This window comes from Staurois parvus, unplaced genomic scaffold (assembly GCF_062004578.1).
Source record: "Staurois parvus isolate SC_StPar_1 unplaced genomic scaffold, SC_StPar_1.0 ptg003972l, whole genome shotgun sequence".
Taxonomy (NCBI): domain Eukaryota; kingdom Metazoa; phylum Chordata; class Amphibia; order Anura; family Ranidae; genus Staurois; species Staurois parvus.
The window spans coordinates 1-21,130 of record NW_028321767.1 but is presented as its reverse complement, the minus strand read 5'-3'; the positions used below and the strand labels follow the sequence as shown (position 1 = coordinate 21,130).

The window sequence follows — 21,130 nt, the reverse complement described above, 5'->3', positions numbered from 1 at the left end:
GGGCATTGAAGATGAAACATGGCTGGGTCTTCCAAGATGACAATGATCCCAAACATATCGCCCGGGCAACGAAGGAGTGGCTTCGTAAGAAGCATTTCAAGGTCCTGGAGTGGCCTAGCCAGTCTCCAGATCTCAACCCCATAGAAAACCTTTGGAGGGAGTTGAAAGTCCGTGTTGCCCAGCGACAGCCCCAAAACATCACTGCTCAAGAGGAGATCTGCATGGAGGATGGGCCACCATACCAGCAACAGTGTGTGCCAACCTTGTGAAGACTTCCAGGAAACGTCTGACCTCTGTCATTGCCAACAAAGGATATATAACAAAGTATTGAGAGGAACTTTTCATATTCACCAAATACTTATTTTCCACCACAATTTGCAAATAAATTCTTTCCAGATCAGCCAATGTGATTGTCTGGATTTGTTTTCTCATTTTGTCTCTCATAGTTGAGGTCTCCCTATGATGCCAATTACAGGCCTCTCTCATCTTTGTAAGTGGGAGAACTTGCACAATTGGTGGCGAATAAATACTTTTTTGCCCCCCTGTATGGACCAAAGAGCAAAAGCCAACAGTCAGTTGGCAGCGGTAGTCCCCAGCCCACAACCCATCCAGTGCCAAAGAACCGCACACTGCAGCAACCAGAAGTAGAGATTCATACGACTTTTTGTTTTTCTACATTTCACCCCAGAAGAAGAGGGCACAGCTGGTCTGAAATCCATATATTTTTTTTTATTTGTATATACCGAAATACAAAGAGTTGCCGAGTATGGATATAAAACACAGGATATTGGTCCGGGAGCAGTCGTGGAGACTTCGTTAGGTAGTAAGAAGCTATAGATATATAAAAAAAAAAAGGAGATCTATACAAGAATATAGTGTACGGCCCCCGCTCTGTATGTGGGGGAAGTCCGACATATTGCTTTGTTCTAAAAAAAAAAAAAAAAACCGTGGACACCTCGTCCTGGGAAATGATACAGAAGTACAAAAAAAGTGACCTTGATCAGGAAGTGTTATTTTCTATCACTGGGAGGAAACTTACCACATTCACCATTCATGGATACAAAAAAGGTCCAATTCATAAAGCTTTCAAGACGAGGATAAGGATCTTTATTTCATTCATGCGATGGTCACTTTCAACCCTCAATGGAGGTGTGTTAGCTTTGTGGTTTGATTGTTAAAGGATCAATTTTATCCCTTTTTTACCCAACCTGCTCCACCCTTCAAAGATGCATACGTAGCCCGATAAGGCGGCTACGGACTCCAGCATTTGTTTACATCCAGTGCCATAAGCCTTCATGGCCCTAGCCTCACCATGGTGGAACTTGGCGAAAGTCTATGGGATTTCCCGCAAAAGTCTACGGGGCTGTGATCTGAGGCCACAGACAGTCCCGTAGAAGTCTACGGGGCTGTGATCTGAGGCCACAGACAGTCCCGTAGAAGTCTACGGGGCTGTGATCTGAGGCCACAGACAGTCCCGTAGAAGTCTACGGGGCTGTGATCTGAGGCCACAGACAGTCCCGTAGAAGTCTACGGGGCTGTGATCTGAGGCCACAGACAGTCCCGTAGAAGTCTACGGGGCTGTGATCTGAGGCCACAGACAGTCCCGTAGAAGTCTACGGGGCTGTGATCTGAGGCCACAGACAGTCCCGTAAAAGTCTACGGGGCTGTGATCTGAGGCCACAGACAGTCCCGTAGAAGTCTACGGGGCTGTGATCTGAGGCCACAGACAGTCCCGTAGAAGTCTACAGGGCTGTGATCTGAGGCCACAGACAGTCCCGTAGAAGTCTACAGGGCTGTGATCTGAGGCCACAGACAGTCCCGTAGAAGTCTACAGGGCTGTGATCTGAGGCCACAGACAGTCCCGTAGAAGTCTACAGGGCTGTGATCTGAGGCCACAGACAGTCCCGTAGAAGTCTACAGGGCTGTGATCTGAGGCCACAGACAGTCCCGTAGAAGTCTACAGGGCTGTGATCTGAGGCCACAGACAGTCCCGTAGAAGTCTACAGGGCTGTGATCTGAGGCCACAGACAGTCCCGTAGAAGTCTACAGGGCTGTGATCTGAGGCCACAGACAGTCCCGTAGAAGTCTACAGGGCTGTGATCTGAGGCCACAGACAGTCCCGTAGAAGTCTACAGGGCTGTGTCCCGAGGGTAGAGATGGTCCTACAGAAGGTTATGTGAATAGAATAGGCAGACACAATATTTGTGGCACTGCATGCAAACAATCGCCAGAATCCATGGCTGCCCGATCGTGGTAAATTCACATCCGAGGAGTAGTAGGGTGGGTTAGTGAGATCAGGGGGAGGAGGTACAAAGTGCACTTTAATTAACTCGTTGATAAGGATCTTTATCTTAGTCACGTGACCGTCACATTCAAACCTCATTGGACACATCTGAAAACAAGGATCCTTATCCTGTTAGCTTTATGATTTCATCAGTCGCTTGCTATAAAACTGATGTGACGGATGGCTCTGCCATTGTGCTTCTCCAACATGTCATTCCAGATCACAACAGAATTGCCTTCAATCACAAGTATGCCCAAAAAGGACCACGTTGTAGTGTGTATGGAGCAGGGGCGGACTGACAACTCATGGGGCCCCCGGGCAATAGGGGGATCACGGGGCCCGTGTCCTTGCACAAAATCAAAAAAGCCTATGAAAAAGGTACCAGGGGAATCTCATGGGGCCCCCTACTGACCCCGGGCGGTGCCCGAATTTCCAAATGGTCAGTCCGCCCCTGGTATGGAGGTAAAGTGGACCTGTCACATCAATGAGCAGCGTTGAGCACCCCTAAGATGCAATCCATGCAAAGTGATATTTTTCTTCTGTTTGGGAACATTCACGACATGTTCAGTATCTGATAAGGCCGCCTAAAATCCCCTTTTGGAGGATCGCTACATTCTAACGTTTGGTTTAATTCATCTGGATGAGATCAGTTTAATATAATCTGACCAATGAGCATCAAAGCCCAGCTCCAGACAAAAACAAAAAATGTATATTATGTTGGATGGAACGGGAAAGGGCCGCGGCCTTGGTCAGGTTTTCATAACCATTTGTGTCCCCATGGACTTCCCTACTTCCTGTCGCGAGAGGAAGTGACGAGAAATCCCCCCAAATGATCTCCCAGACGGAGGTAAGTTCGTACAGTGGAGAAAGGAGAGAAAACGCTCCTTTTTCTCCGGATGACGACCGCACCCCTTTTTTTGTGTACGGGTGTCACAGGGAATGGGAAGTGCAGAAAATCTCCCCAGTGGGGTCAAGGACTAAAACGCCGCTCTATTACCTATCACCCACAATGCCCCACCAGCCAGTATCTGATCTTTGCCAAGGCTCTACGTCACATGACCGAGCTCAGAAGACTACGTACAGTCACGAATGACATGAAACTCCCACAATGCCTGCCCCTGGCAGTCAGTGAACATGTGATCTTTGCCAAGGCTCTAGGTCACATGGCCAAGCTCAGAAGACCATGTACAATCACTATTGACACGAAACTACAATGCCTCTGGAAGCCAAACAAGATCTAGCCCTTGCCAAGGATCTAGGTCACATGACCGAGCTCAGAAGACTGTACAGTCACTATTGACATGAAACTACCACAATGCCTCTGGCAGCCAGCCAGGATCTAACCCTTGCCAAGGTTCTAGGTCACATGACCGAGCTCAGATAAGACCATGTACAGTCACTATTGACATGAAACTACCACAATGCCTGTGGCAGCCAGCCAGGATCTAACCCATGCCAAGGTTCTAGGTCACATGACCGAGCTCAGATAAGACCATGTACAGTCACTATTGACATGAAACTACCACAATGCCTGTGGCAGCCTGCCAGGATCTATCCTTTGCCAAGGCTCTAGGTCACATGACCGAGCTCAGATAAGACCATGTACAATCACTATTGACGTGAAACTACCACAATGCCGCTGGCAGCCAACCAGGATCTAGCCCTTGCCAAGGATCTAGGTCACATGACTGAGCTCAGAAGACTGTGTACAGTCACTACCGACCTGAAACACCCACAATGCCTCATGCAGCCAGCATCTGATGTTTACCAAGGCTCTAGGTCACATGACCAAGCTCAAACAGACTACAGTCACTACTGGCATTAAAAAGGCCCACAATACCCTCTGGCAGCCAACCACCATTTGACCTTTGCCAAGGTTCCAAGTCATATGACCAAGCTCATTCACTAGTGATGTAAAACCCCCACAATGCCCCAGGCAGTCAGCCAGCATGTGATGTTTGCCAGGGCTCTAGGTCACATGACTGAGCACAGATTATGTAGTCACCATTGACGTGAAACTCCCACAATGCCACCTTGGCAGGCAGCCAACCAGCATCTGATCATTGCCAAGGCTGTAGGTCACATGACTAAGCCCAGCTCAATATCCAAATGTTTCTGAACACGTCCACACATCCTCCATCGGTCCCCCAGGTGGTGCACATTTTAACAACAGGTCCACTTTAAACTCCTCCCACTTCGTCTAGCACCCAGCTCGTCCTATTTCTTGCTTAGTGTTAAGTACTTCAAATAAAATCTACAGCCGTTCCTTATCCAAACTGCTGTTAGATCTGTAAACTACCAAAAAAAACCCCAAAAAACATAAAAAAACGTTTCTAGAAAAGCCGATTTCTGACCGAACTGTTAGGAATACACTACCGTCTCGGCCTCGGAAGATGCGACTGATCGCGGCTATCAAAATATAGAATATATATATATATATAAAACAGTACAGGACACACAGAGCGCCGGAGTATAAAAACGCTGTACAGAGCGCGCTCCTACAAAGAAAATGTGCAAAAGTGTATCGTAGGCGGAAGTCGCTTCTTGTGGGGGAGGGTTCTTTTTTTTTTTCGTCTTTAGACGCATTCAGAGTGTCGGAGGCCGGGGTAAAAATCGGAACAAAAAGGCAGCTGGTCCCGTCGATCGGAAACCCGGTTCACGGGTTGCTTTGCAAACTGACGCCAGGAAGGAGCAAGGACTTCTGGGTAAATATTTTGACACAGCAGGTCTGAAAGCGAACTCCTCACGCAGCGGTCTTCCATTGCGTATTTTGTTCATTTTCTGGCCGCGCGTTACAATCGCATTGTACAACTTGGGTTCGATGGTTCAGAAACGAGATTTGATCCAATATTACAAATTAAAAAAGGAGCCTGGCCATGTGCAACTTTATTTTTGAGACCCTGGTGCTCAAACCCCAAAAACTTTGCTGAGGACAATGGAAAATCTAATGGGCCGACCTCTGGGATACCCAATGATCTCAGGGGTCCTTGGATTCATTCTATGTACTGGTCTTCGTCTCTCTAGGTAGGTCCCCCCTATGGGCTTTGCTCATACATAAATCTCCCAGGGGGTGATGAGAACACCGATCCCGTCCTAGAAAAGCCTAAAAGTGATTGGTGGCTCACCTGGACCCCAAGTGGCGACAACCACCACAGGCTGGAGTCATTAGCTACTCCCCCTCCTGCCTGCTGGTAGAGAGGGACATGAAGTCTACCTTGGTAGAAGTTTGCTTAAATTTACCTTTGGGAGGTTTCCATGGATTATTTCCATGGTTGACGGCCCATTTGTACCCCGAGGGATGCCGACCACCATATCTCCTATATAGGCTGCAATCATCAGATACTCCTCCTCCTACCCGACCCCAGCCCCTTTACTGCTCTCTTCTCTGTCCTTGTCTACCCATTGCTTCTTCTCCCCTTTACTATAACAGAGCCCTGCTGGCAGAGAGGAACATAAAGACTGTACCTTGGTAGACGTTTGCCCAATTTATCTTTTGGAGGTTTCCATGGATTATTTCCATGGTTGACGGCTCATTTGTACCCTGAGGGATGCCAACCTCCATATCTCCTATATAGGCTGCAATCATCAGATACTTTCCCCTCCTACCCGACCCCAGCCTCTTTACTGCGCTCTTCTCTGGCCTTGTCTACCCATTGCTTCTTCTCCCATTTACTAGAACATAACCTGGCTGGCACACAGGGACATGGAGAAGACTATACCTTGGTAGAAGTTTGCTTAATATACCTTTTGGAGGTTTCCATGGATTATTTCCATGGTTGACGGCCCATTTGTACCGAGGGATGCCGACAGCCACATCTCCTATATAGGCTGCAATCATCAGATACTTTCCCCTCCTACCCGACCCCAGCCCCTTTACTGCGCTCTTCTCTGTCCTGGTCTACCCATTGCTTCTTCTACCCTTTACTATAACAGAGCCCTGCTGGCAGAGAGGGACATGAAAACCACCTTGGTAGAAGTTTGCTTAAATTTACCTTTTGGAGGTTTCCATGGATTATTTCCATGGTTGACGGCCCATTTGTACCGAGGGATACCGACAGCCACATCTCCTATACAGGCTGCAATCATCAGATACTCCCCCCTCCTACCTAACCCCTGCTCTTCTCTGTCCTGGTCTACCCATTGCTTCTTCTACCCTTTACTATAACAGAGCCCTGCTGGCAGAGAGAGACATGAAGACTACATTGGCAGAAGTTTGCTTAATTTACCTTTTGGAGGTTTCCATGGATTATTTCCATGGTTGACGGCCCATTTGTACCCTGATGGATGCCAACCTCCATATCCCCTATATAGGCTGCAATCATCAGATACTCCCCCCTCCTACCCGACCCCAGTCCCTTCACTGCGCTCTTCTGTGTCCTTGTCTACCCATTGCTTCTTCTACCCTTTACCTGGCTGGCACACAGGGACATGGAGAAGACTGTACCTTGCTAGAAGTTCGCTCAATTTACCTCTTGGGAGGTTTCCATGGATTATGGTTGACGGCCCATTTGTACCCCGAGGGATGCCGACCTCCATATCTCCTATATAGATTGCAATCATCAGATACTCCCCCCTCCTACCCGACCCCTTTACTGCTCTCTTCTCTGTCCTTGTCTACCCATTGTTTCTTCTCCCCTTTACTGTAACAGACCCCCTTAGCACACAGGGACATACAGAAGACTGTACCTTGCTAGAAGTTCCCTCAATTTACCTCTTGGGAGGTTTCCATGGATTATTTCAATGGTTGACAGCCCATTTGTACCCTGAGGGATGCAGACAGCCACATCTCCTATATAGGCTGCAATCATCAGATACTCCCCCCTCCTACCAGACCCTTGCCCTATGCTGCCTCTCCTGTCTATCCATTGCTTCTTCCCCCCCCCCCCACCCTTACTATAATAGGCCCCTGCTGGCACAGAGGGACATACAGAGACCGTACCTTGGTAGAAATGCTCAACCTCTTGCAGGGAAATGTTTCTACGGATTAGTCTAGATTTTAATTGCTAACACTGTAAACTGATTTTAAAGCCCCACTCAGCGCAAAATATGGACCCCCTTCCACCCCCCTCCTAACTAATCCGGCAAGGTTTTTTTTTTTTGCATGGTGGAGACAGTTATAAATACCTCCATCCACATCCAGGTCCCTTGCTAGTGCGGTATCTGGGTGCAGAGGACAACGATTTGGCAGTCCCCACATATTTTGAAAGTGGAGTCTGGGTGGGACAACCTGTAAAGTAAGCTATCTTTGCCTATATAGAGGGGTGGGATCTGGATGGGACCAACCTGCAAGGTAGGCTGTCCCTATGTATTTAGAGATGGGTTTGGGGGCAGGTCCAATCTTCAGGATGTGAGCAGCGCTGCTTTGGAACCCTGTCCTGGTCCTTCAAACCTATACAGATCCTGGTGCTTCTACCCAGCCTCTCTTACAGCATCCCCTACACCTCCCAAGACGATGAACGTTGGTAGTCCAACCCTCTGGGGAAAGCCTAGCTCGCTTCAAGAAGCAACAAGACGGCACCGGTGCTCCACAAGTTCAGCAATGAATGCAGCGCCAGCATATTCAGAGGCGGAATCCGGATGGGACCAACCTGCAAAGTAGGCTGTCCCTATGTATTTAGAGATGGGTTTGGTGGCAAGTCTGATCTCAAGGATGTGAGCAGCGCTGTTTCGGAATTCTGTCCTGGTCCTTCAAACCTATACAGATCCTGGTGCTTCTACCCAGCTTCTCTTACAGCATCCCCTACACCTCCCAAGACGATGAAAGTTGGGTAGTCCAACCCTCTGGGGAAAGGCTAACTCGCTTCAAAGAGCAACAAGATGGCACCAGTGCTCCACAAGTTCAGCAATGAATGCAGCACCCGGTTGGTTGAGTTCTCCCCTCAAGAGATGAGGTCAGGGCAGGACTAACTTGTTAGAAATTCAGACCATGGGTTGGGTTGACAGTATCCTGGAATCCAGGACCATTATGTTGATAAGTACACAAGGCTTGTCCCCAACTCTGCCACTGAGGTTATAGACGCCTGACAGGCAGTTGGAGGAGTGTATGTTCCCCAGCTTTCCTGCAGCCAACATCAGGTTGTCCCTCTTCTTCTTGCAGTAATGGAGCTCCTTCTCATTTCCTCATCCAGTTACTGTACCATTGCATCATAGGAAAAAGAGGAGGAGCGTGACAACCAGAGCTTGGAGGTGATAGGACAGAAAAGGGGGACCCCCATCTGTAGACGGTACTTCAGCATAATGGACCCCCATAAAGCACAGGAAGTTCCAAGTCTGCAAAGCTTTAAAATCCCCCAGGCGTCCCACTTCCAGGCCTGAAATGGAAACATTTACCCAGGATTCCTTTCTCCTTCCAGTACAAAAACATCCATTGCCTGAAATCTCTCTACTGATAGTTCGTACTCCTGAGAAATCGCAGACCCCAAAATTGAAAAAAAAAATGTTTACATTCCGTTTGCGAAGTAAAAATAGTATAGAGAGGTGAACTTACAAGATGTGGATTCTGAATACATCATTACAGCCCTTTAATTGGTCACTCCACCCAAAACTAATATTTAAGTTGAAATGCTTAACTCACTTTCTCCATCTCTGGAGGACCCAAGCGATGAGATCCCTGGGTTCCCGGGCCTCCACTCATGAGGGGATCCTTGGGTTCCCGGGCCTCCACTCATGAGGGGATCCTTGGGTTCCCGGGCCTCCACTCATGAGGGGATCCTTGGGTTCCTGGGCCTCCACTCATGAGGGGATCCTTGGGTTCCCGGGCCTCCACTCATGAGGGTCTCACTTCCCCTGCTGCGATTTTAATAGAAACACACGAGCAGGAAGAGAGCCAGCAAATGTGGCTGGGAGATCTTTTCTGGAGTACCCAAGAGATAAAAAGGAGTCAATGGATGACCTCAGCAGACCCCATCTATAACTTAAATATTATTTTTGGGAGGGGGGGGGGGGGGGGACACGCACTTCAAGCCAATTGACAAGTGCAATTCTCCATTTGTCCATTAGGTGACACCAGGGAGGAGTACAGGATAAGCTGTAGGACCAGCTAGCCCCTAATAGACACAGCTAGCCCCATTGCATGGATTGTGGGGGGGCATGGTGCCACCTAGCAGTTGGAGGAGTGTATGTTTCCCAGCTGTCCTGCGGCCAGCATCAGGATGTCCCTCTTCTCCTTGTGGTAACGGAGCTCCTTCCCGGCTAGCCGGGCCTCGTCCAGCTGCCTCTCGGTGGCCGCCAGCTCCCGTGTCAGGGTTCCTGGAGAGTCCTGCTCCCGGTTCACCCAGTCCATCGCCATCTGGTTTCTCATGTCATCGTCAAGGGCCCGGTGGGAGTAGTGGGCCAGGACCTCCTGAATACAAATAGAAAAAACAGGCATACTTATTGTTAGGGACAGCATGCCCTCTGGGGTGCGATATGAATGCAGATACCACACAACACTATGGTAAGGGGTAGGTGACTCCAGACAGGCAAGGATCTCCTTTACAAAACATAAGAACCCAAATATCACAGGGTGGGGGTAGGTTTTCTAAAGCAACATCCCCGCGCACATTGGTGGTCAGTGGGGAGCCCCAATAACATTCCCTCTTACATTGGTGGTCAGTGGGGAGCCCCAATAACATCCTTTCTTACATTGGTGGTCAGTGGGGAGCCCCAATAACATCCCCTCTTACAATGGTGGTCAGTGGGGACCCCAGTAACATCCCCTCTTACAATGGTGGTCAGTGGGGAGCCCCAGTAACATCCCCTCTTACAATGGTGATCAGTGGGGAGCCCAGTAACATCCCCTCTCACAATGGTGATCAGTGGGGAGCCCCAGTAATATCTCCTCTTCCATTGGTGGTCAGTGGGGACGTTACTTGGGTCACCACTGACCACCAATGTAAGAGGGGATGTGATTGGTCAGTGGGAGCCCCAGTAACATCCCCTCTTACATTGGTGGTCAGTGGGAGCCCCAGTAACATTCCCTCTTACATTGGTGGTCAGTGGGGTGCCCTTCTTACAATGGTGGTCAGTGGGGACCCCAGTAACATCCCTTCTTACATTGGTGTTCAGGGGGGGACCCCAGTAACTTTCCTTCTTACATTGGTGGCCAGTGGAGACCCCCAGTATCATCCTATCTTACATTGGTGGTCAGTGGGGACATTACTTGGGTCACCACTGACCACCAATGTAAGAGGAGATGTTATTGGTCAGTGGGGAGCCCAGTAATATCTCCTCTTCCATTGGTGGTCAGTGGGGGCCCCAGTAACATCCCCTCTTACAATGGTGGTCAGTGGGGGCCCCAGTAACATCCCCTCTTACAATGGTGGTCAGTGGGGGCCCCAGTAACATCCCCTCTTACAATGGTGGTCAGTGGGGGCCCCAGTAACATCCCCTCTTACAATGGTGGTCAGTGGGGGCCCCAGTAACATCCCCTCTTACAATGGTGGTCAGTGGGGGCCCCAGTAACATCCCCTCTTACAATGGTGGTCAGTGGGGGCCCCAGTAACATCCCCTCTTACAATGGTGGTCAGTGGGGGCCCCAGTAACATCCCCTCTTACAATGGTGGTCAGTGGGGGCCCCAGTAACATCCCCTCTTACAATGGTGGTCAGTGGGGGCCCCAGTAACATCCCCTCTTACAATGGTGGTCAGTGGGGGCCCCAGTAACATCCCCTCTTACAATGGTGGTCAGTGGGGGCCCCAGTAACATCCCCTCTTACAATGGTGGTCAGTGGGGGCCCCAGTAACATCCCCTCTTACAATGGTGGTCAGTGGGGGCCCCAGTAACATCCCCTCTTACAATGGTGGTCAGTGGGGGCCCCAGTAACATCCCCTCTTACAATGGTGGTCAGTGGGGGCCCCAGTAACATCCCCTCTTACACTTGTGGCCAGTGAACCCCCCATTTTAGTGCAACCTTTACGTATGCGCCGCTATCATGTTCCACATCAGAAGTTCTTTCCTCCCCCAAACATATATAAAGCAGCACAGAGAAGCAGAGGTGAGACGTCCACCCGTTCTGGGGTGCTGGTCCCTGTCAATCTGCATCTCTCATCCATCAGTGAGAGGTGTATCAGAGGGAACCAGAACAGGGAACTTTGTCTTGCCGCAGCTTCCCTGCGCCCCTCTGCATAATGAAGGGAAAGCCTTTCATACGGAGGGTCAGTATGGTGGGAACACAATCTACTCGTCACCCGGCTGTGATCATCAACGGACAGACAGTAGCTGCCCACCACTGATAGGCCGCATACCTGACGGGAGCACTGCCGTTCCCGCATGGCCTTCAGACTGCCATTCCAGTGGAGGAGCTGGAAGACCGTCATGAGCTCCTAGAGAAAGGGAGAGAGAAGTCATAAAAAACTCCAACAAGTCAACCGAACACGAATCTGTACAATTTATAGACGAATATGGAGCAAAAAACGGGAGACGCTCATCAATTGTTAGTGTATGAGTATACCAACGTCCGCCCGGCACATCCTCCCCCTGGTGGGGACTACAAGTGGCCATATGGGCACCACTAAGCAGGCAATGGTCCCTATGGCTGTCCCTTTCAGGACACTGGTTCAGACCAATGTCATGCAATCCACACCACAGCGAGTATGTCCGCAGTCTCCGGTCAGCTCCCCGTACCGGGTCCGCAGTCTCCGGTCATCTCCCCGTACCGTGTCCGCAGTCTCCGGTCATCTCCCCGTACCGTGTCCGCAGTCTCCGGTCATCTCCCCGTACCGTGTCCGCAGTCTCCGGTCATCTCCCCGTACCGTGTCCGCAGTCTCCGGTCATCTCCCCGTACCGTGTCCGCAGTCTCCGGTCATCTCCCCGTACCGTGTCCGCAGTCTCCGGTCATCTACCCGTACCGTGTCCGCAGTCTCCGGTCATCTACCCGTACCGTGTCCGCAGTCTCTGGTCATCTCCTGTACTGTGTCCGCAGTCTCCGGTCATCTACCCGTACCGTGTCCGCAGTCTCTGGTCATCTCCTGTACTATGTCCGCAGTCTCTGGTCATCTCCTGTACTGTGTCTGCAGTCTCCGGTCATCTCCTGTACTGTGTCTGCAGTCTCTGGTCATCTCCTGTACTGTGTCTGCAGTCTCTGGTCATCTCCTGTACTATGTCTGCAGTCTCTGGTCATCTCTTGTACTGTGTCTGCAGTCTCTGGTCATCCCCTGTACTGTCTGCAGTCTCTGGTTATCCCCTGTACTATGTCCGCAGTCTCTGGTCATCCCCTGTACTGTGTCCGCAGTCTCTGGTCATCTCCTGTACTGTGTCCGCAGTCTCTGGTCATCTCCTGTACTGTGTCTGCAGTCTCTGGTCATCTCCTGTACTGTGTCTGCAGTCTCTGGTCATCTCCTGTACAGTGTCTGCAGTCTCTGGTCATCTCCTGTACTATGTCTGCAGTCTCTGGTCATCTCCTGTACTATGTCTGCAGTCTCTGGTCATCTCCTGTACTGTGTCCGCAGTCTCTGGTCATCTCCTGTACTATGTCCGCAGTCTCTGGTCATCTCCTGTACTGTGTCCGCAGTCTCTGACCATCTCCTGTACTGTGTCCGCAGTCTCTGGTCATCTCCTGTACTATGTCCGCAGTCTCTGGTCATCTCCTGTACTATGTCCGCAGTCTCTGGTCATCTCCTGTACTGTGTCCGCAGTCTCTGGTCATCTCCTGTACTGTGTCTGCAGTCTCTGGTCATCTCCTGTACTGTGTCTGCAGTCCATTGGTTCAGAATATTTTTTTTCTTGTTTTCCTCCTCTAAAAGAAAAATACGGTACCTACTTTTTATCTTTTTAAATACATTGTTTTTTTTCGGCAATGCACTCGGTCGCTGCACCCCTGTATCTTTTGTTGTTGATTTCAGTTCTGCGAGGACACCCCCGGTCCTGGGAGGGGCAGCAAGCCCTTTGGTGCCATACCTTCTAGCCAGTCAGGCGGATTACACTCTCGAGCACCGAAACGCAGCAGCCTGTATCATTGTATAGGTGAACGGGTACCCAGGGCCTGTTCACACAATGGCCACAGAGCTGCGTTTTCCTGCACACCACCGCACATGCGTGTAGCGTGAACACGCAGAAAACCGTTCACGCCACAACAGAAAAAACGCAGCTCAGCCATCTCTATTGGCATGGGGTTACCTCTGGCCCTCTATCCTTCTACAGGGTGGCCCCCCCGGCCCTCTATCCTCCTACAGGGTGGCCCCCCCCGGCCCTCTATCCTCCTACAGGGTGGCCCCCCCCGGCCCTCTATCCTCCTACAGGGTGGCCCCCCCCGGCCCTCTATCCTCCTACAGGGTGGCCCCCCCCGGCCCTCTATCCTCCTACAGGGTGGCCCCCCCCGGCCCTCTATCCTCCTACAGGGTGGCCCCCCCCCGGCCCTCTATCCTCCTACAGGGTGGCCCCCCCCGGCCCTCTATCCTCCTACAGGGTGGCCCCCCCCGGCCCTCTATCCTCCTACAGGGTGGCACACCCCCCATACTGTCATGGGTTGGCCCCCACCTGGCCCTCTATAGCCCTCCTTAGCCAGATGGATGGGAAGCCGTACCTGGAACTCCAGCATGGATTTTCCTTTGTTGGCCTCCAGCATGAACCGAAACGCTCCGATCCCGGTGTTGGGGTTGTCGGCCTCCTCGCGATTCCCCTAAGAAACAAAAAAAAAAACCGTGAAAAATACGCGAATTTCCCACCGATCGCATCTGCGAATGATTTCATGTGTCGCTGACACTTCATCTGCTCCTCGTTGTCGCAACACAAAGGCGGCGGGGGAACCAAAACGCACGTCATGACGCAGGACGAGAACTCTGGTGAATAATTAGACCCAGAAACCCGGCGGAGGACCGCTTGACTTAACCCCTTCCTGAACCATTCCAGGCTCGCCACACACACTGCAATATTTTCTTCCAATCCGACGTTCGCAGATTATAAATCGTTGTACCAGCGCTTGGCGTGCAATACACACGTGACTCCACCCACGGCAAAATATTTCAGTAGCGTGTGGCTGTTACACGGGCTTCCTAATCACATGATCACTCCGATTGGCTTTTGCCGCGATCAGGAGCCCGCCCTGCCAACTCCCGATCGTTCCCAGGAGCTGTCGGTGACGTCGCACAATACAGCAATGGCGGCCGTACGCACATATGTGGCAGCACGGCATGAAGGCGTGTCCAGGGGCGGACTGACCATTTGAGAACTCAGGCACTGCCCAAGGGCCCGGGCTCAGTAGGGGGCCCCATGAGATGCCCCTGGTACCTTTCATAGGCTTTTTTGGGTGTGGTTTGAGTGTGGGCGAGGACACAGGGGCCCCATGATCTCCTATTGCCCGGGGGCCCCATGAGTTGTCAGTCCATCCCTGGGCGTGTCTGATGGCAGCAGTCACACATCTCAGGGTGCCCCCCCCCCCCCGTCTGCTGCCTGTGGATGGTAAAAACGGTTAATGACGCTCCAGTCCGACACTGAAGCAGCTCCTCCCTCTCCTCACCGAAAAAATGTAATTCTGCAAAACATCAAACAATGCAAATCCCGGAAGAATCCTCCAGGGGCCCCGTCTGTGGTATGTGGAAACTGAAGGATGAAAACCTCCAGGCGGGGTCATTTATTTGTCACACAGAATTACAGTGGAATTTTGGAGACAAACCCATAAAATGCGCAATAAAATGGAACTCTGGACCTCCTGCTGGGACAACCGCCATGTTATTCTCTAAATCCTCTCTCCCGCCTCCCCTCCAGTCTGGCACAGGGGTCCCGGCTCCTCCTCTCCAGTCTGGCACAGGGGTCCCGGCTCCTCCCCTCCAGTCTGGCACAGGGGTCCCGGCTCCTCCCCTCCAGTCTGGCACAGGGGTCCCGGCTCCCCCCCTCCAGTCTGGCACAGGGGTCCCGGCTCCCCCCCTCCAGTCTGGCACAGGGGTCCCGGCTCCCCCCCTCCAGTCTGGCACAGGGGTCCCGGCTCCCCCCCTCCAGTCTGGCACAGGGGTCCCGGCTCCCCCCCTCCAGTCTGGCACAGGGGTCCCGGCTCCCCCCCTCCAGTCTGGCACAGGGGTCCCGGCTCCCCCCCTCCAGTCTGGCACAGGGGTCCCGGCTCCCCCCCTCCAGTCTGGCACAGGGGTCCCGGCTCCCCCCCTCCAGTCTGGCACAGGGGTCCCGGCTCCCCCCCTCCAGTCTGGCACAGGGGTCCCGGCTCCCCCCCTCCAGTCTGGCACAGGGGTCCCGGCTCCCCCCCCTCCAGTCTGGCACAGGGGTCCCGGCTCCCCCCCTCCAGTCTGGCACAGGGGTCCCGGCTCCCCCCCTCCAGTCTGGCACAGGGGTCCCGGCTCCCCCCCTCCAGTCTGGCACAGGGGTCCCGGCTCCCCCCCTCCAGTCTGGCACAGGGGTCCCGGCTCCCCCCCTCCAGTCTGGCACAGGGGTCCCGGCTCCCCCCCTCCAGTCTGGCACAGGGGTCCCGGCTCCCCCCCTCCAGTCTGGCACAGGGGTCCCGGCTCCCCCCCTCCAGTCTGGCACAGGGGTCCCGGCTCCCCCCCCTCCAGTCTGGCACAGGGGTCCCGGCTCCCCTCCTGGACAGAAATTGCGTACCCGGATTTCACTGCACACTCAGTGGTGCAAATAAACCCGTCTGCCCAAATGAATGCGGTGGCCCCCTGGCCCTCTATACTGTCATAGGGATACCTCTGGCCCTCTAACCTTCTACAGGGTGGCCCCCACCCCAGCCATCTCTACTGGCATGGGGTTACATCTAGCCCTCTATCCTTCTACAGGGTGGCCCCCCCAGCCCTCTATTTTGACATGGGGTGGCCCCCTCGGCCCTCTATCCTTCTACAGGATGGCACCCCATTCCACCCCCGCCCCCCCGTACTGTTGCGGGGTGCCCCCCCCCCCGGCCCTCTCCGTGCCGTCCTGGGGTGGCCCTCCCCGTGCCGTCCTGGGGTGGCCCTCCCCGTGCCGTCCTGGGGTGGCCCTCCCCGTGCCGTCCTGGGGTGGCCCTCCCCGTGCCGTCCTGGGGTGGCCCTCCCCGTGCCGTCCTGGGGTGGCCCTCCCCGTGCCGTCCTGGGGTGGCCCCCCGCTGGCCCTCTCCGTGCCGTCCTGGGGTGGCCCCCCCCTGGCCCTCTCCGTGCCGTCCTGGGGTGGCCCCCCCCTGGCCCTCTCCGTGCCGTCCTGGGGTGGCCCCCCGAGGTCTTAAAGACCCCGCATGTCCCCTCTGGGCTCCACTGGACGTATTGCAATGCTTCTCTAGCCAGGGAAAGTAACAGCTGTGACCAGGAAGTGATGTCACAGTGAGAAGGGGAGGAGAGCAGAGGCGTCTGTCCTCCTCTCTCTCCCCTCCACCAGTCGGCACGGGGCTTGCAGATGGGCAAGGGGAGCCTGGAATACAAGACAGGGGCGCGCTGCGTGTGGGGGGGGGGCGGGCACAGGGACCAGGTGAGCCGGCTACTATTGGACAGTCTCTCACATTGAACGTGGCCAGGGCTTCGCAGACGCTCTTCTCGATAAATTCGTCGGTGATCCTGCGGGAAGGGTGCTCGTTGAACACGGAATTCATTAACGCGATTTTCGCTGCGCTCCTCCTGGCTTCAGCTTTGGTTGGACAGAACTAGGAAGGAAGACAGAAAAAAAAAAAAAAAATAATAGAGATTTGGGGGATGGGGTGACAGAAGGCGGATCAAACGTACACAATCCATTCCAGGGGGAGGCGGGACTTAAAGCAGAACTCCGGAATCTCGGATATTTTAGTTCCCCCTCCCCCATTTGTTGCCAATCTGCGCGCTCTCACAACGCCCCTCCCCCTTCATCCTCGATCCAGTGCTGGGCGCCATTCTGCCCATTTCCTGATAGCCATTTGTACACCTCCCCCCCCTGTCCCCCCCCACACAGGGGGCGTGTCCTCATGCAGGCTGGGCTCACTGAACGCCAGGACCTTTGTGGCGCCCACGCGGGATTGCTGGAGCGCAACTTGAACAATGCCCGCCCCCTGCTGGAGGAAGAACAGAAAGTCCTGGTGAGGTCATCAGACCAGCAAGCAGGCTGCCAGAGAAAGGTGTGGTGGGGGGGGCTGGGGTGACACCTTGAGTTCCCCTTTAACCCCTCGCCCTCCAGAGGGTCCCCCCCATTTTTTGCGATACGCCGCTGCGTCACTTTGACAATTGCGCAGTCATGCAAAGCCACACCCAAATGAAATTTACGCCCTTTTTTTCCCCCACAAATAGAACTTTTTTTCGATGGTATTCGATCACCTGTGCATTTTTTTTTTTTGCGCTATAAAAAAAATAATATATATATTTATTTATTTTTTTTTTTTTTTGCTATAAAACCTCTAGTAAAAAAAAAAAAAAAAAATTTGAGAAAAAAAAATAATTTATAATATATATATATTTTGTTTTTTGTTCGCTTTGCTATAAAACATATCCAGTTAAAAAAAAATTAAAAAAAAGAATTGAGAAAAATAAAAATATTTTTGCTATAAAAACATATCCAGTAAAAAATAAATAAGACAATTGAGAAAAAAAAAAAGAATTTTGAGAAAAAAAAATAAATTTATAATATATATATATTTTGTTTTTTGTTCGCTTTGCTATAAAACATATCCAGTTAAAAAAAAATTAAAAAAAAGAATTTTGAGAAAAATAAAAATATTTTTGCTATAAAAACATATCCAGTAAAAAATAAATAAGACAATTGAGAAAAAAAAAAGAATTTTGAGAAAAAAAAAAAAATTTGCTATAAAACAAACAGTAAAAAATAAATAAAAGACAAATTGAGCAAAAAAAAAAAAAACAAAAAAAAAAACAACAATTTTTGCTATAAAACATCCAGTAAAAATAAAAAAAAAAAAAGACAATTTTGAGAAAAAATAAAAAACAATATTTTTGCTAGAAAACATATCCAGTAAAAAAAAAAAATAAAATAAAAAAAAACACATTTTGTCATAAATTTTGGCAAATTATGGAAATTAATTGGTTTCCGTGAAAGTTATAGCGTCTACAAATGGCGGTATAGATAATGGGATTTTTTTTTTTTGCTATTAATGGCGGCGATCAGCGACTTCTAGCGGGACTGCGGCGGGCATTCTGACACTGGGGGGGACTTGGTGTCACTGACATCCCCAGTGACACCAATACAGTGATCAGTGCTAATACTGACACTGTACTAATGGCGCCGGGCAGGGAGGGGTCAGAGATCCTCAGCAATCATCAGACGCGGCGAGTAATCACCGGCCGAGGACAGTGATTGACAGCTGCGGTCGGGAATGGCGGGTCGGGCATGCGCGCCCCCTACCTGGAAACGCGAAATCAGGTGCCTATATACATGATTCTGCGCCCCCTGCCGCCCTGTAGCCGTACATCTGTTATGGGGCGGGGGAGGGGAAAGCGGTTAAAGAATATTTCTATAAGGACTGTCAGCCCCGCCCACATCCCATCCCCCTACTACAGGCTCTTGAAGTGTTCAGCATCTTCCAACATTGTTATACAAATAAATAAATACCTGGAAGCTCCCGAAGCAGCTGCCCCCGGGGAGGGTGACGTAGCAGATGTAGGGGGGGCTGCTGGACGGGACCATCTCATAGACCACCAGGGCGCCGTTCTTCAGGTCCGCCCCCCGCGTCTGCTTCATCTGCCAGAACTCCTGCAGAGCTTCCACCACGTTCACTGAGGAGGAGCAAAAGTCAGAGGAGGAGGAGTCTGCCCCCCGTAATCACCCCTCATGGCCCCCCCGTCCCTCAGTCACCCCTCATGGCCCCCCCCCGTCCCTCATCACCCCACATTGCCCCCCCCGTCCCTCATAATCACCCCTCATGGCCCCCCCGTCCCTCATAATCACCCCTCATGGCCCCCCCGTCCCTCATCACCCCACATTGCCCCCCCCGTCCCTCATAATCACCCCTCATGGCCCCCCCGTCCCTCAATCACCCCTCATGGCCCCCCCGTCCCTCAATCACCCCTCATGGCCCCCCGTCCCTCATAATCACCCCTCATGGCCCCCCCGTCCCTCATAATCACCCCTCATGGCCCCCCGTCCCCCATAATCACCCCTCATGGCCCCCCCGACCCTCAATCACCCCTCATGGCCCCCCCGTCCCTCATAATCACCCCTCATGGCCCCCCCGTCCCTCATAATCACCCCTCATGGCCCCCCCGTCCCTCATAATCACCCCTCATGGCCCCCCCCGTCCCTCATAATCACCCCTCATGGCCCCCCGTCCCTCAGTCACCCCTCATGGCCCCCCGTCCCCCATAATCACCCCTCATTGCCCCCCCGTCCCTCAATCACCCCTCATGGCCCCCCCGTCCCTCATAATCACCCCTCATTGCCCCCCCGTCCCTCAATCACCCCTCATGGCCCCCCGTCCCTCATAATCACCCCTCATGGCCCCCCGTCCCCATAATCACCCCTCATGGCCCCCCGTCCCTCAGTCACCCCTCATGGCCCCCCCGTCCCCTCATAATCACCCCTCATGGCCCCCCCGTCCCTCATAATCACCCCTCATGGCCCCCCGTCCCTCATAATCACCCCTCATGGCCCCCCCGTCCCTCATAATCACCCCCTCATGGCCCCCCGTCCCTCAGTCACCCCTCATGGCCCCCCCGTCCCTCATAATCACCCCTCATTGCCCCCCCGTCCCTCAATCACCCCTCATGGCCCCCCCGTCCCCTCATAATCACCCCTCATTGCCCCCCGTCCCTCAATCACCCCTCATGGCCCCCCCGTCCCTCATAATCACCCCTCATGGCCCCCCGTCCCCCATAATCACCCCTCATGGCCCCCGTCCCTCAGTCACCCCTCATGGCCCCCCGTCCCCCATAATCACCCCTCATGGCCCCCCCGTCCCCCATAATCACCCCTCATGGCCCCCCCGTCCCCCATATTCACCCCTCATGGCCCCCCGTCCCCCATAAATCACCCCTCATTATCCCCCCGTCCCCCATAATCACCCCTCATTATCCCCCCGTCCCCCATAATCACCCCTCATTGCCCCCTCGTCCCCCATAATCACCCCTCATGGCCCCCCCATCCCTCAGTCACCCCTCATGGCCCCCCCGTCCCTCATAGTCACCCCTCATGGCCCCCCCATCCCTCATCACCCCTCATGGCCCCCCCATCCCTCATCACCCCTCATTGCTCCCCCGTCCCTTATAATCACCCCTCATGGCCCCCCCGACCCTCAATCACCCCTCATTGCCCCCCCGTCCCTCATAATCACCCCTCATGGCCCCCCATCCCTCAATCACCCCTCATTGCCCCCCCGTCCCTCATAATCATCCCTCATGGCCCCCCCATCCCTCAATCACCCCTCATTGCCCCCTCAGTCACCAGTCAATGCCCCCCCGTCCCTCATAATCACCCCTCATGGCCCCCTCATCCCTCAATCACCCCTCATTGCCCCCCCGTCCCTCATAATCACCCCTCATTGCCCCCCCGTCCCTCATAATCACCCCTCATTGCCCCCCGTCCCTCAATCACCCCTCATTGCCCCCCCGTCCCTCAATCACCCCTCATTGCCCCCCCCCATCCCTCAATCACCCATCATTGCCCCCCCCATCCCTCAATCACCCCTCATTGCCCCCCCCCCCGACCCTCAATCACCCCTCAATGCCCCCCCCCCTCACAAGTCACCAGTCATTGCCCCCCCCATCCCTCATAGTCACCGGTCATTGCCCCCCCCCCCCTCATAGTCACCGGTCATTGCCCCCCCGTCCCTCATAGTCACCAGTCATTGCCCCCCCGTCCCTCAGTCACTGCCCCCCCCGCATTGCCTCCTTGACTCTCATAATAACACTTGCCCCCCCATAATTATCTTTTCACTGCCACCTGTCCTTCAGAACTTCCCCTCTCCCCCCCCCCCCTTGTCCCTCCTAATTACCCCCCCTCGCATTGTTTACATCCTCCAGGCCTTACACCCTATTT

At 53.1% G+C, this 21,130-nt stretch overlaps 1 protein-coding gene across 1 annotated transcript; it reads right to left on the bottom strand.

The window, feature by feature from the left end:
• Positions 1-709: 709 nt before the first annotated feature.
• On the bottom strand, positions 710-18,873 carry LIX1L (limb and CNS expressed 1 like; the record flags this gene model as incomplete). The annotated part of the gene is made up of 5 exons (XM_089668215.1): positions 710-9,626; positions 11,509-11,586; positions 13,785-13,880; positions 16,680-16,820; positions 18,710-18,873. Coding segments are annotated over 5 exons (722 nt in total), but the record flags the coding sequence as incomplete, so codon positions are not given.
• Positions 18,874-21,130: the final 2,257 nt, after the last annotated feature.